The following is a 15,985-nucleotide window of genomic DNA, read 5'->3' on the forward strand; positions in this document are numbered from 1 at the left end:
CAAACAAATCCTAGAACATCAGTTTCCATTTTAACCATCTTTATGTGGTATATGGTCCAATGCGGCTTCAGTTGCAGCTTCACTCTCCTTCTCTGCATGTGAGTGGACGAGAGAGAGAGAAAGAGCGCTCTCAGTCAAGCGACGATGAGAAAACGGCACTTTTGAATGCAAAAGTAACTTTTCCATACATGTTACTTTTAAAAGAAACATTTACTAATTCAGAATTAGAACATGGAATTAATAAATAGAACATATCTGTTTAACCAGATTTGCATTTGACAGCAGGTCATGATCATAGTTTTTAAAATCTTTAACTCATAGCTTACGTTTTACCAATTTCAGGTCATCCTAAACAAAGACTATTATTCAAAAATAAAGATAAAGTATTTTTTGATTATTCGAAATATTAATACTGGCAATATCAAGACAATATCAAATTTACATACAGAAATGGAATTATACACTCATGACCACTTTACTGGGAACACCTGTACACCTACTTATTCATGCGATTATCTAATCAGCCAATTGTGTGGCAGCAGAGCAATGCATAAAACCATGCAGACATGGGTCAGGAGCTTCAGTTAATGTTCACATCAACCATCAGAATGGGGAAAAAATTTGATTTCAGCCGATTTTATGCATTGCACTGCTGCCACACGATTGGCTGATTAGATAATCGCATGAATAAGTAGGTGTACAGTTGTACCTAATAAAGTGGTTGGTGAGTGTATATGCGGGTCATAGATTCCCCCCCCCCCCCCCCCCCATGGGTAAATTCTTCACACTGCAACCCCCCAATGTTCAAGCCAAATCTACGCCCTTGTGTATATGTCAATATAATTATTAAAGAAATTCAAACAAATTATGAAGGATAAAAATAGAGCATGCCGGAAATTTTACAACTCCGCAAATGACACATAACGATTATTTCAGGTATAAAAGGTGTTATATATATTTATATAAAGTGTAATGGATTTGACAAGTTGATATGTTTGGTCTTGACGGACTAGATCTGCTTACGCTTCTGCTGCTGCTGCTGCTGCTGCTGCAAAGCAAGTACAAAGACTTACTACTGCTAGAACATACACAGACATGCTGTGTTGATCATGTAAGACATGCTGCTGCTGTTGCACAATTCGACATACATGCAATCCCCTTAAAGCAGATCTAGAAAAGTGTTGCTGGGGAGGAGGATGTTTTCAGGGAGAAAACTCCGGTAACGGGCTGCAGTGAAACCGACTTACCTGCAAACAAAAGAGGCAATTTAAATGTTGGACAAAGAGAGAGTACACAAGTTGATTAGTTAACAGATTACATGTTCAAATTACTTTTTAGCTTGTGCCTTGTAGAGATTCATGACTGAAATTAGAATAATTTGTAGCGCAACCTCTGCTTTATGACTCTGCAGTGGCTTTCAGCAGATGAGCGCAGACTGTCTATACGAACAGACACTTTACAAGCATGTAAAGGTCAGAGGCAGCGAGGTGCTCATTTGTAATTCATGTGTTAATTTACTTCACTTTCTCTTCTGTGTGCTTCATGCAGCACACTGAGTGATGAATGCTGTGTGCCATGGGACGCTTGGTGGTCCCAATTACATGGAGGTGGCAGATGGATGGGGGGCTCCCAGGGCGAAGGGCTCATTAGAAACAAGAATGCAGGGGAGCAGTGCGAACATGCAGCCCAGTGAAGCTACACACCCCTGCACTCCAAGAGCGAACACTGATCCCCTCAATCTATCTTAGGTCCCCTGACACTGACAAGCTAATGAAAGGCATTACAACAACAAATAGTGTAGCTAATGTAAGCATGTAACACCAGCCCCAGTACAACAGCGTGTGTCCACTGTTTATTACCTAACTTTTGTTTCTCTTTGAGTGTGTGTAAAACTGTAAGACACTGTGTAAAAAATGTGAACTGTGAATGTTCAGGCATGCTTTAGTTGGCTAATTATATTTATGGCCATTATGTATTTTATTTATTTTGACCGTTCTTGACATGTTGAGTCGGACGTACGTTCTCCACGTGCATGTCACACGCAGTTCGACGTGTCTTTAAGCTTGGGTAGTCAAGGAAAGAGACAATGCAAGTGCCATAAAAACAAACAAGTGTTTTATCCCTGCTCTGCCACTTCATCGCTGCTTGGCTTGGCTTTCACTTGAAAGATATAACTTTATTGAAAGAAAAATAACATTTTGTCTCTGGTAAGTAAACAGCAGTATCACTTTTTCAAGATATATAAATAGAAACAAAAATGTGGCTGCCTTAAGGTATGTTGAATTTTGGTCACAAACATGGCGGCGCGGCCAAACAGTGACGTCACATGAAACAGATCAATTGTTAATGGTGCACTCAGTAACTTTTGTCTTTTTGTCTTTGTACCTTGGACTTACACTGTCACCTAGTGGCTTGGATGCAGCATCATTTAAAATCAAAGGTTTTCAGTTTCAGATGCCATTGTAGAAATTTAGTATTTACAGTCAGCCATGATTACTTTAATCAATGAGTGAAAGTGTCAAATAACAGGACGGTTACTGAGATTAAGCGAGTAGTATTCGGCTGGTCATGTGATTCTAAAATCTCCATGTAGAATTAAACAGCTTTTATAAGATTACTGATGTAACTGGAGTCTTCATTTGAATGTGAGTGCTCATGATTTCCTACATATATTGCAAAATTATAATTAATGTATTTAGGAGTTAAACTTTTTTTAATGAGGAAAAGATTCCTGAGTGCACCTTTAAATACACAGTGTTTAAACTCAGTGTTGTTAAACTCAACGATGAGTTTTGTTAAACTCACTTGTAAGTGTTGTTAAACTCACAACTGAGTATTGTTAAATTTAACATTGAATGTTGTTAAATTCACCACTGTGTGTTGTGAAATTCACAGTGGAACGCTGTTAAACTCTTCACTGTATGTTGTTAAATTCACTGGTGAGTGTTGTTAAACTCAATAATGAGTTTTATTAAACTCACTTGTAAGTGCTGTTAAACTCAAGTGAGTATTGTTAAATCTACTGTTAAATGTTGTTCAATTCATCACTGCGTGTTGTGAAATTCACAGTGGAATGCTGATAAACTCACCACTGTATGTTATTAAATTCACTGGTGAGTGTTGTTAAACTCAACGATGAGTTTTTTTAAACTCACTTATAAGAGTTGTTAAACTCACCACTGAATATTGTTAAATTTACTGCTGAATGTTGGTCAGTTCACCACTGCGTGTTGTTAAATTCACAGTGGAACGCCGTTAATCTCTTCACTGTATGTTGTTAAATTCACTGGTGAGTGTTGATAAACTCAACGATGAGTGTTGTTAAACTCAACGATGAGTGTTGCTAAACTCAACGATGAGTTTTGTTAAACTCACTTGTAAGTGTTGTTAAACTCACAACTGAGTATTGTTAAATTTAACGTTGAATGTTGTTAAATTCCCCACTGCGTGTTGTGAAATTCACAGTGGAATGCTGATAAACTCACCACTGAATGTTATTTAATTCACAGGGGCTGGTTGCACCACCTATACGTAACTTAGCCTAGTTTTGGTGTAAATGCGCGCTAAGTCACAATTTACGAACTACTAAATATTTGAGGGATGCACCATTAAACTTAGGTAGAACGTAACCCTACGTATGAACTAAATATTTACGGAAGACCAGGAGTAACGTATGGAATAAAAATACTGATATTTTATGACATCAATGAGCTCATGTTTTGCGTGACAGGCATCAGTCATTTCAACATACATTCATCTCATTTACATTTACGAGAGAGAGAAAAAACTTACTTTTAAGTGGCTCTTAAACATGAAACCGTTCAAACGGTGCATTTTTCAGGATGCGTCATCCGGTGTCAAGTTTCAACACATTCAAAATATATATAGGATATTAAAATGAATAAATGTCTATAAGTATTTATTTATCACCCCTTATTTATTTTAGATACAGTTCCTATATATTGTTATTTACACAGGGCAAATATACTATTTATCAAATCTACTTTTATTATGTATCGTATTTTAATGGTGATATAATTTATTACAGTTGACAGTTAAGTGAGCAAATAAGGTTTGAACATCAACCATAACAAGATCAAATTGAAGTTCATGGCTTTTTAACACTCCTGTGTACAAATTTGGAGGCTGTTTATTGGATAAATACGGGTAAACGTCATATTATGCAACTACACGTTACTTTACGGAGAGCTTATGACCTACAAGTTAAGTCTTGCCTTAAGAACAGGTGGTGTAACCAATTTAAGCACTAACTTAGTTACAAACTAACTAGTAGTTACTAAGCCCTTACTGTGAACTTTGTGTCTCAACTTAAGTGAGACCTTACGCACAGCTGGTGCAACCCTACCCCTGGAGAGTACTGTTAAACTCACCGCTGAGTTTTGCGCAGAGAACGCTTTGATGTAAAAAACAGCTCAGCAATTTCATCAAATTGGAGGGGAAGATACAATGATTGACGCCAGTTAAAGAGACCTTATCTACGCTGTACAGAACCTGACTACCAGTTTCTTTGTTAAGTCTAAGCTGATGTATTGTCATTTAGTTCTGCGATCCATGGTTTGGTCATACACCCAACTTGGTTTTATGATGTTGATAATGAATGGAATTTGTGATGGATCATCATTAGTTTCAGCACAAGCTCTTTTGTGGCTCTGTAATTGGCAGCTGTGGAGAGCTGAATCTCACAGTGTGTTCACTGAAAGCCCCTTTGAGAGCTCAGACTCCCTGCAAGATCAGCATTCAAATCAGCAGCGCTCAGATTTAGCCGCTCTAGCCAGCCAGAGGATGACAGTGAGCAAATAAGCACTGGGTAAGCACAACCCCGTCTCTTTCCGATGCCGTAATGAAACATCTCATGAGTGATTTATCGTCTGAACGCGGCTACTGTCAGGACGATGACTCGGCCCTCAGACTGTAGCTGGTTGATGTCAGCTTCAATCAGTTAATGAAAGAGCCGCTTTCAGCAGAACTCAAACAGTGTTTACGCTTATGTCCACATTGACAGGTTGCTTTTTGAGTGTTTGTCTTGAAGAAAAATGTTTAGATTTTGATTGAAAAATGAGCCCTTTTTGTAAGGAAATAGTTCATTTTCACAAAGTTATATTTGGTAGTGCCATGATGGCTCTGAAAGTGAGAAATATGGAATACATTCTGCAATACCTCAGAATATATATATATATATATATATATATTATTTAATTGAAATAAAAAATTGAAATGGATGAGTTGGTGCTATCATATTACTTCAGATGATTTGGAATATAGTGCACTGTTTTTTATGATACTTTTATAGAGTTTTTTTTTTTTTTTTTTTTTTTTTTTGGAGCTTTGGAACTTCATTCCCTATTTGTTTTTGTTGTTTAGAACAGCAACTTCCCTTTGTGTTCCATAGAAGTAAGAAAGTCATGCAGGTTTGGAATGACATTTTCAGCACTTGATTTCTCTCTGTGCATTCATCAATCTTATGATCATCTGCTTATCCTTTCATTGCCCTTTTTGAAAATTGTTTCAAATCGACTGTCCAGACGTCAACGTTTGCAGAGAAATCCCATCTAATCTCTCCTCCAAAGAAAACAGACTTCTCTTAAATCCTTGTGGATCCTGATTCTCTTGCCCTCTGCCCCTCGGCCCTTCCTTTGTCCTGCAGGTCTCTATTCAGACTTTCCTCTGCGTCTCCATTACAAACAGTAACTGGAAGCTTCATTTTTTTCCCTCCTGATCCACGGCTGTAATTGAAACATCCTGTTGGGCTGTGTCACTCTCTAATTTTAGCCGGCAATTCTTGGCGTGAAGAGGGCAGTTCTGTGGGACTGTTTGTCACCACTTCCTTGATGACCTTGCACACTGCGGCAGGGGAGTGATTAAAGATCATGGTCAAAGAACATTTCCTTTGCACTGGAAGATAAATGACCCTGTATGAAAGTGCCTGCTATGGCCTGGGAAAATTTGAGTTTGCTGAGGAGACTCCCAGGTCCCAAATATCAATACTAGATCTTATCACAGCAAACACATGTTTAAGGTTGAGGAATGTATTCTGCTGTACCCCTGATTTACTTTCAAGTACACACTGTTATGTTGGAAACGGAACATTGCTTATGCTCCTCAAGGAGACCTGCGATTCAATGCTGAATCACATCTAAGACACCGTATTACGTATTCAGACTCCTGCAGGATGCTCAGTGAAGGTGACATTAGCTGGGCGACAATACATATTGTAATCTTGCTTTCTCTTCCGCCTGTCCCAGAAGACAAGTTTGAGCAGAAAGACTTGTGGCAGGCCGTTGACAGGGATACGGTCTGACGCTATCGATTCTCCCTGTAATACAAGCTTTTCTCGTGTTCCTCTGTCAAAGCCTAGATCTGACACGATAATGCAGATCACAAGTGACCCAATCGAAATGGAAGCTTCCGGCACTGAGATTGTTGGGAATGATAGAGCGGGAGAGAAAGAGTGAGAGTGGATATTTGTTTCTGGAAGCTTTCAGATCAAAAGCCCATGCGAAATGAAGCCCCTGTTATTGTAAGTTTAATCAATTTGCACCTTCCACAAGTCATCTTTTAAAACTGAATATAATTTCATCATCTACTCACCGTCATGTCGTTAAAAAGACTTTTTAGACTTTTTCTTGTGGAATAAGTTATCAAAATTTCAAAGCTGCTCTTTTCCATAAAAAAAAAAAATAAAAAAAATAAAAAACATAAAAAATATGATTACTGGCTTTCAAGTGCAGTTGCAATTTTATAGCAACGTTTCAACCACATTTTAATTCACTCAAAGCCGTAAGTTTTAAAGGGATAGTTCACCCAAAAATGAAGATTCTCTCATTTACTCACCCTCAATCCATCCCAGATGTGTATGACTTTCTTTCTTCTGCTGAACACAAAAAAGAAGATTTTTTGAAGAATATTTCTGCTCTGTAGGTCCATACAATGCATATGAATGGTGGCCAGAAATTTGAAGTTCCAAAAAGCATATAAAGGCAGCATAAAAGTAGTCCATATGACTCCAGTGGTTAAATCCGTGTCTTTAGAAGCGATATGATAGTTGTTGGTGTGAAATGGATCATTATTTAAGTCCTATTTTACTATAAATAGCCACTTTTCACTTCCGCATTCTTCTTTTGTTTTTAGTGACTTAAATTCTTCATGCATATCGCCGCTTACTGGGCAGGGAGGAGAATTTACAGGTGCATCTCAATAAATTAGAATGTCGTGGAAAAGTTCATTTATTTCAATAATTCAACTCAAATTGTGAAACTCGTGTATTAAATAAATTCAGTGCACACAGACTGAAGTAGTTTAAGTCTTTGGTTCTTTTAATTGTGATGATTTTGGCTCACATTTAACAAAAACCCACCAATTCACTATCTCAACAAATTAGAATACATCATAAGACCAATAAAAAATAAAAAAAAAACATTTTTAATGAATTGTTGGCCTTCTGGAAAGTATGTTCATTTACTGTATTTGTACTCAATACTTGGTAGGGGCTCCTTTTGCTTTAATTACTGCCTCAATTCGGTGTGGCATGGAGGTGATCAGTTTGTGGCACTGCTGAGGTGGTATGGAAGCCCAGGTTTCTTTGACAGTGGCCTTCAGCTCATCTGCATTTTTTGGTCTCTTGTTTCTCATTTTCCTCTTGACAATACCCCATAGATTCTCTATGGGGTTCAGGTCTGGTGAGTTTGCTGGCCAGTCAAGCACACCAACACCATGGTCATTTAACTAACTTTTGGTGCTTTTGGCAGTGTGGGCAGGTGCCAAATCCTGCTGGAAAATGAAATCAGCATCTTTAAAAAGCTGGTCAGCAGAAGGAAGCATGAAGTGCTCCAAAATTTCTTGGTAAACGGGTGTAGTGACTTTGGTTTTCAAAAAACACAATGGACCAACACCAGCAGATGACATTGAACACCAAATCGTCACAGACTGTGGAAACTTAACACTGGACTTCAAGCAACTTGGGCTATGAGCTTCTCCACCCTTCCTCCAGACTCTAGGACCTTGGTTTCCAAATGAAATACAAAACTTGCTCTCATCTGAAAAGAGGACTTTGGAACACTGGGCAACAGTCCAGTTCTTCTTCTCCTTAGCCCAGGTAAGACGCCTCTGACGTTGTCTGTGGTTCAGGAGTGGCTTAACAAGAGGAATACGACAACTGTAGCCAAATTCCTTGACACGTCTGTGTGTGGTGGCTCTTGATGCCTTGACCCCAGCCTCAGTCCATTCCTTGTGAAGTTCACCCAAATTCTTGAATCGATTTTGCTTGACAATCCTCATAAGGCTGCAGTTCTCTCGGTTGGTTGTGCATCTTTTTCTTTCACACTTTTTCCTTCCACTCAACTTTCTGTTAACATGCTTGGATACAGCACTCTGTGAACAGCCAGCTTCTTTGGCAATGAATGTTTGTGGCTTACCCTCCTTGTGAAGGGTGTCAATGATTGTCCTCTGGACAACCGTAAGATCAGCAGTCTTCCCCATGATTGTGTAGCCTAGTGAACCAAACTGAGAGACCATTTTGAAGGCTCAGGAAACCTTTGCAGGTGTTTTGAGTTGATTAGCTGATTGGCATGTCACCATATTCAAATTTTTTGAGATAGTGAATTGGTGGGTTTTTGTTAAATGTGAGCCAAAATCATCACAATTAAAAGAACCAAAGACTTAAACTACTTCAGTCTGTGTGCATTGAATTTATTTAATACATGAGTTTCACAATTTGAGTTGAATTACTGAAATAAATGAACTTTTCCATGACATTCTAATTTATTGAGATGCACCTGTATAATCAAAAAGGACTTAAATATTAAATAAGCAGAAGAAAGAAAGTCATGCACATCTGGGATGGCATGAGGGTGAGTAAATAATGAGAGAATTTTCATTTTTGTGTGAACTATTTCTTTAAAGATATTTTTTACAAGGAATCAAGACAGAAATGCTGATTAAGAAAATAATGTTTTGCAGTGTACATGGGTTATACAAACAAAAATGGCAAGGAAAGTTTAATTTAGTGCTTTTACATAAAAAGAGAGGAAAATAAAGACAGATGTGTGTTAATTTTGATGATTTAAGAATATAAAAATGAATAAGAACAAGAAATAAAATAATTAAGAATAAAAATGTAATAAATATAATAAAATGTTAATTTAAAAATGTCTACAAAGGAAAGAAAAGGTGTATTTTTTTTCAGAGCAGCTGTAGCCTGTGAGCAGTGTTGCGAGGGTTTCATGCTATATTGGGCTAATTTGGAAACATAATTGTGAGTTAAAATTACAGCATCAGGGTTTCTGGTTTTTGAGATACAGTCACCAAAAAGTTTGATGGTAGACACTAGATAATGAAATACAATGTCTTAGTCATAGAATTTACATGACATAAATGGAAATAAGATAATGCAGTGCAGTCAGTAAAGTGCTGCACCCACTCATGATCATGGGCTTTGAGTTCGCTCAGACATTGGAGTTAAGTGTTCGAAAAATATCTGAATATTTCTGAAGGACTACGTTGAACTGCTAAGGTCACCCTACTCGTCAGGGTGCCTCTATTACAGACCATTAGAGCTATTATAGATGATGTGATCTCTTAGCCATGGCGCTGTATGACCTCACTTTAGTCCACTGGAGAGAAGATTCTAGAAAGCTCGTGTGTACTCCCTCGGTTCTTTGTCTTCATCAGTTCTGTGAAAGAATGGGGAAATGCATGGAAAATGATTTCCGCACAAAATGGGGAATATTTTGCTCCCAAAATAAATTTTTGTTTGGCATGGAGATTGTGAGGCAGAATTGGATTTAGCCAGCTGTGAAATCATTTTTTGTAAAGCGCACCAGCCAGGGACTGTACATTTGATATAGCTCCGAAAACACACTCATCATTGTCAGACATGCTGTATATTCTGTTATTCCTCAATACATTCTCATTTGATTTCTTTTTACACAAGTGTACATTTCCATACACTTCCAATCTTATTTTAGTGTATTCTTTGTACCTTCAGTAGGGTTCAGAAGTCCAAAAGTGCATTATTTTCTTATTTACAGACAGCCTATTAATTTAAAGGGATAGTTCACCCAAAAATGAAAATTCTCTCATTATTTACTCACCCTCATGCCATCCCAGATGTGTATGACTTTCTTCTGTAGAACACAAATTAAGATTTTTATAAAAATATCTCAGCTCTGTAGGTCCTCGCAATGCGAGTGAATGGGTGCCAACATTTTGACACTCCAAAAAGCACATAAAGGCAGCATAAAAGTAATCTATAAGACTCCAGTGGTTATATCCATAACTTCAGAAGTGATATGATAGTTTTGGATGAGAAACAGATCAATATTTAAGTAAATATTTGCATGAAGAATGTGAATCACCAAAAACACAAGAAAAAGAAAGTTAAAGTGGAGATTGACTGAACAGGGAGGAAAATTTATAGTAAAAATGGACTTAAATATTGATCTGTTTCTTACCCACACCTATCAAATCTCTTCTGAAGACATTGATTTAACCACTGGAGTCATATGGATTACTTTTATGCTGACTTATGTGATTTTTGGAGCTTTACAATGTTGGCACCTATTCACTTGCATTGTATGGACCAAAAGAGCTGAGATATTCTTCTAAAAATCTTCATTTGTGTTCTGCTGAAGAAAGAAAGTCATGCACATCCGGGATGGCATAAGGGTGAGTAAATGATGAGAGAATTTTCATTTTTGGGTGAACTATTCCTTTAAGTGAAATGTGGTATTCAAAATGTATATGGCTTTCAGAATTTCTTAGTATTTGATATGTCCCCCTTTTGCTTTAATTGCGGTATGCACTCGAGTTGGCAAGTTTGTTTACAACCTGATGATCCATGTTATCTAGCATGATTTGGCAACGTTCCAAAGAGCATCTTGTGTGCTTCAATAAAAGCAAGGAAATCTGACCTTTTGTACAAAGCAGTTAACATGGTTCATTAGTTGATGTCATGAACTGATTTTATGCCTTTTAGCGCTACTGATGTGCAAAGAGATGCCAGTTAATGGCCTGTAACACATTCATTATCTGTTTGGATGGATTTCTCTAGGTAAATTTCTGTTCAGGTCAACTGTGTAAGTCTTGCACTAATCAGAAGGTTCTTTTTAGTGCTTAACTGTCCAGTACACTTTATTTTCTTCCCCAGCGTAGTATCTCTTTGATGCCAGTCTGAAATGCTGGTTTTGTATTGACCTCATGGTTCAGCTGTAGCCATAGGCAGTAGATGGGACAATTTTGCTGTCTCTCTGGTGCTCTGTGCAGGCAGAAAGTCATAGACTAGACTGTATTTTGACACCCTGTAGCTGGTCATGCACGGGCACATCTGTACGAGCTCTGCTGTAATTTTACACCCCAGAAAACTAGTGAACAGCGGTGAGGAACTATGGGAGGTGAGGACCCTCTGGACTCCAGGAAGTCCATCAGCAGCACATCTGCTGGACCAGTCTTCTTCGATCCTGCTGTTTGACCAACAGCATTTCGGCAGTTTGATTGGGGATGAATTTACATGCTGGTCCAGGCTGGTTTATGCTAGTTTGGTGCTGGTGGTCTAGCGAGTGGACCAGTATAGCCATTCTGCTCGCTGACAAAACTTAACTGGAAGACAAGCATTGGTCTTTCTGATGAAGATGGTTGACCAAGGAAGTGTTGTTGGTTAAGCTAGTACAGAGGCCACACGGTGTAATTTTGACAAGTAAGGTGTTCCTGGATTAACTCAGGGTTGATGGTCCTGGAATGATTATTGTCAAAGAAACATAGTCCTAATCTGATTGGTTGATAGCATGTTGCTCCAGGAGCATGTCTTACTTGGTAAAATAAAAGGAATAGTTCACCCAAAAATTATAATTGTCTTATCATTTACTCAGCCTTATGCCATCTCAAACTCATTTGACTTTCTTTCTTCTGCGGAACACAAACGAAGATTTTTTTCATAGATGTACAATGTGTTTATATCCATACAATGCAAGTCCATGGGGTCCAAAACGTCCAATCTCCAAAAAGGCAGCATAACATAAACAGCTTTTAGTCTGTGAGTAAAACAAAATGCCTGTTGTATTCTATGCATTAATTATAATATTCATCAAGATATTTGCAACCCTCATTGTTATGCACTAATTATCCAGTTCACTGACTGAATGTTTTTACTACGGGTTTGATGAAATGTCCTATTGTGGGGATGTGAGAAGTTGCATTTGACAGTGGTCTAGAGTTTTTGGAACAATAAAGTCTTGATAGGGCAGAATATTTAATCTGGTTGCATAAAGTAATTTGTAAAGGCAAAATACTCTGATTTAAATACTACTTTAAAACACTACTACCATCTCTATGACTGATGTTTTCATATGTTTGTGTGCAAACATATGTTTAGGTGTGTGTGTGTTTGACCAGCCTACATAATTTATATGTAATTAATGTAAATAAGATGCTTCCAACTATAAGTCGCAGGACATTTCGGATGATGAAAAAAAAGGTGTCTATAGTTTGGAAAATATGGTACATTTTGGTCTGTTTTCCCCCAAAACTGACTGTATCTCTTCAGAAGACATGGATTAAACTACTATTACCTTTATACTGCCTTTACGTCATTTTTGGAGCTTTGAAGTTTTGAACTCCAATTGACTTGCATTGTATGGATATAAACACATCGGACATCTATGATGAAGAAAGAAAGAAAGTCATATGAGTTTGAAATGGCATAAGGGTGAGTAAATGATGAGAGAATTATAATTTTTGGGTGAACTATTCCTTTAACACAAAATCACTGGGAAATGATTGGTTAATAAGAATACTGATAATTATTATGTTGGCTCAGCACAGTCCTTCAGCCTGACCTGAGTCGGGTTGCTATGTCTTTTCTAACTGATCAGAGTTAAAGTTTCCTGTAGCAATCGATCAAAAATCTCCCAAATCCAATAGGCTTACATTGCAGAATGTTCAAATAAGCCAAGGCTATTCAAACTCCAACTTTCAAAAAATTCAAATTTAAACATAACCACACAAGGCTTTTAGTCTACTTTTATACTATTTATCTATAACCTTCAAACTTCAAACTAGTTTTAGACCATGCTTTGTCAAGCCAACATTAAATGTTGCCTTGACCTAGTCTTGATCCAGTTTTGCAATTCACATTTTCCCTCAAATTCGTTTTCTAATTATGTAGTATCGGTTGTAATGAAAAAGAATGGTAAGACATTAGAAAAATTGCAAATTAGAAGCATTTGCGCTAGTGGTCTTACACCCTGTCTACACCGTTTATGTGTGCTGTTGGCAGTAGTAGCGCCAGTGCGTGCAGTGCAAAATGGAACTGGACACCCGTTTACTGTCAGTGCGACAGACCACCGCAACATACGCATCTGGTTAAACAGCATCATTGATTATAGTGGGGCTCTATTGCTTTTGACGTGACCCGACGTGCCGCTCGCATCCAGTGTAGACAGGGTGTTAGACATTTGGACTCCACAGTATGCTGTTGGCAAACATTGTTGGTCTTTTCAGCAGTCGCTCAATGTCGTACTTTAGATTTAAATGATTGTATACTGTAACACAAGATCAATGAAAGTGTCTGAGACAATAATCTGTGGTAATTCAATTTAAGGAGTCTCCTCCTCCAAACTATGAGCACATTAGTATAAATGGACTCATCCAGCAGACATCATCTTCTCTAGCCGAGTACGCTTGTGCTCTTCCAGGCTCCAGCCGAGCTCTGTTTCATTAGCCTGTCAAACTCAATTACATTTAGTCTGGCCCTCTCACCCGGCACTGTAAACTCAATCAGTACTATGATTTCATAACCCTTGCCTTGTAACTGTGTTTATTTTATCGAGTCACCAATCCACTCATATTAATGCGCCATGCACGCATGTGAGGTGAAATATGTCGCCGCCATGTCCGGGCCGGAAGAAAGGGGGAAGGGGTGCTCATAAATCAGAATAGTGGGATACTAGAAGGTGATGATTAAGAGGCAGAAGGCGAGCATCCAGAGACAGTGATGATCAGTGTCGGCCCATGAGAAGCTTGAGATGGGAGACGATGTATGAGGAGTCAGCCACCATAAATAAACCCAGATAGAAAAACAAACTTGACATCTCAGTTGCCGCTCTGCTGCCCTTGAGAAACGAGGGATGGAAGTAAAATCAAATGCTGGTTGATATGTGTTTTTATTGTTTTTACCCCTGATCTCCTCCAAATTTGGGGAGTAACTTACTAAAAGTTGTGACACTACAAGACTGCAAAAACATGGTTGTGTGGCAACCTGCAATTTCAAAGAAGCTTCCCCATCACTCAGTACGTTTACATGTACAGTTATAATTGAGCTACATTGCTGTTTTGTGTAGTCGAGCTACAGTCTTTATCTGTCCAAGTATAGATGACGCAATGCGTAATTAAATATTTGAAGGATGTCAGCTGAGGAAGTGCCGCAAAGCATGCCGCACAAGGCGCACAACGCTGAGGTCCAATTAAAGTGTATAGATTAAATTACCCTTAACTGCTAAAATTATTAACCCACATAGAATAAATAAAAAAGTTTTACTTCAATATGATCATATTTCATATTAAAACTTAATAACAGACGTTTTCGACTGAACATTATTATTTTCAGCGCAATTTGAGCGAAGCGCCCATAGACAGCAGTTCTTTGCTGGGCTACCAAAAGAACCCGGAAGTAGCGGGGTGGAGCGTTTGTTTGTAAACAGTAACTTCATCTATCCATGCTGGATGAAGCCAAACTACAATTGCATTATCTAGTTCCGTTAGTCTGACTTTGTAAAAATCAGACCGTTACAATTTCAGTGGGACTAAATCATTTACATTTTAAAAAGGCAAATTATTGTTTTAGACTGACTGAAATTGAACTTTTAAAATGCATGCAAACATACTGACTTATTCTCTGTTTGTAGATTCTGCATCATTAAAAGGTGCACTCAGTAACTTTTGTCTTTGTGTCATCTTGGACTTACACTGACACCTAGTGGCTTGGATGCAGCATCATTTAAAATCAATAGTTTTCAGTTTCAGATGCCATTGTAGAAATGTAGTATTCACAGTCAGCCATGATTACTTTAATCAATGAGTGAAAGTGTCAAATAACAGGACGGTTACTGAGAATAAGCGAGCAGTATTCGGTTGGTCATGTGATTCTAACATGTCAGCCCCCATGTAGAATAAAACAGCTTTTATAAGGTTACTGATGTATCTGGAGTCTTCATTTGAATGTGAGTCCTCATGATTTCATACATATATTGTAAAATTACAATTCATGTCTTTAGGAGTTCAACTTTTTTAATGAGGAAGAAATTACTGAATGCACCTTTAAACGTGTGTTCTTTCTGTTTTGTCTCCGACAGACAACAGATGACATTGTGTCTTCAGCAGAATGTTCCAGCGATGACGAGGACCTGGAAGAGTGTGACGGCGGACACACAGGTGGGATGGTTGTGTTACAGTTGTGCTTGCTTAAATCTGGTCTCTCTCTACTCTTTGAGTTGCAACCGAGGGTTGTCCCTCTCAAAGCATCACTCCCATGAAAACACAGTGTAACTGAAAGTAACTGTTTGTTTCCAGCTCAAAAAGATTAAAAACAAAAACTAAGAATTTGTGTGTATACACAGTGGCACCTTAAATATGTGGACACTTAAAACACACTTAAAATGTATGGATTGAGTGCATAAGATAACAAAATATCAAAGCAAGTGGCATCTGCAAACAAATTATGCTAGAACTAACATCACTTTTCTGTGCCGTTTTTGCTCAGAATTTTAAAAATTTAACCGACAGGTCCCAGAATGATTTTTAGTGGATGCATGAAGTCAGTTTCCCTCAAGTTCACACAAGTGTCTTAGCATTGTAACCACAGGTGTAGTTCATCACATTAATCATATACATGTTTTATTAACATTTGTTACAGTGTCCAAATACTATTAGAATACGTAGAGTACATAAAAACTTATTTTTGTGCAATGGTTTCTTT

General features: G+C 38.0%; 1 protein-coding gene across 7 annotated transcripts in view; it reads left to right on the forward strand.

Moving 5' to 3' along the window:
* LOC127410426 (neurexin-3b) overlaps positions 1–15,985 on the forward strand; it is a 491,153-nt gene that overhangs the window by 454,604 nt on the left and 20,564 nt on the right. For all 7 annotated transcript variants that reach the window (XM_051645685.1, XM_051645682.1, XM_051645680.1 and 4 more), the window contains one exon: positions 15,363–15,441. In XM_051645685.1, the coding sequence (XP_051501645.1) occupies positions 15,363–15,441 (79 nt within the window). The remainder of the gene's footprint in view (positions 1–15,362; positions 15,442–15,985) is intronic.

The sequence above is a fragment of the Myxocyprinus asiaticus genome, chromosome 19 (assembly GCF_019703515.2).
Source record: "Myxocyprinus asiaticus isolate MX2 ecotype Aquarium Trade chromosome 19, UBuf_Myxa_2, whole genome shotgun sequence".
NCBI classification, from domain to species: Eukaryota; Metazoa; Chordata; class Actinopteri; order Cypriniformes; family Catostomidae; genus Myxocyprinus; species Myxocyprinus asiaticus.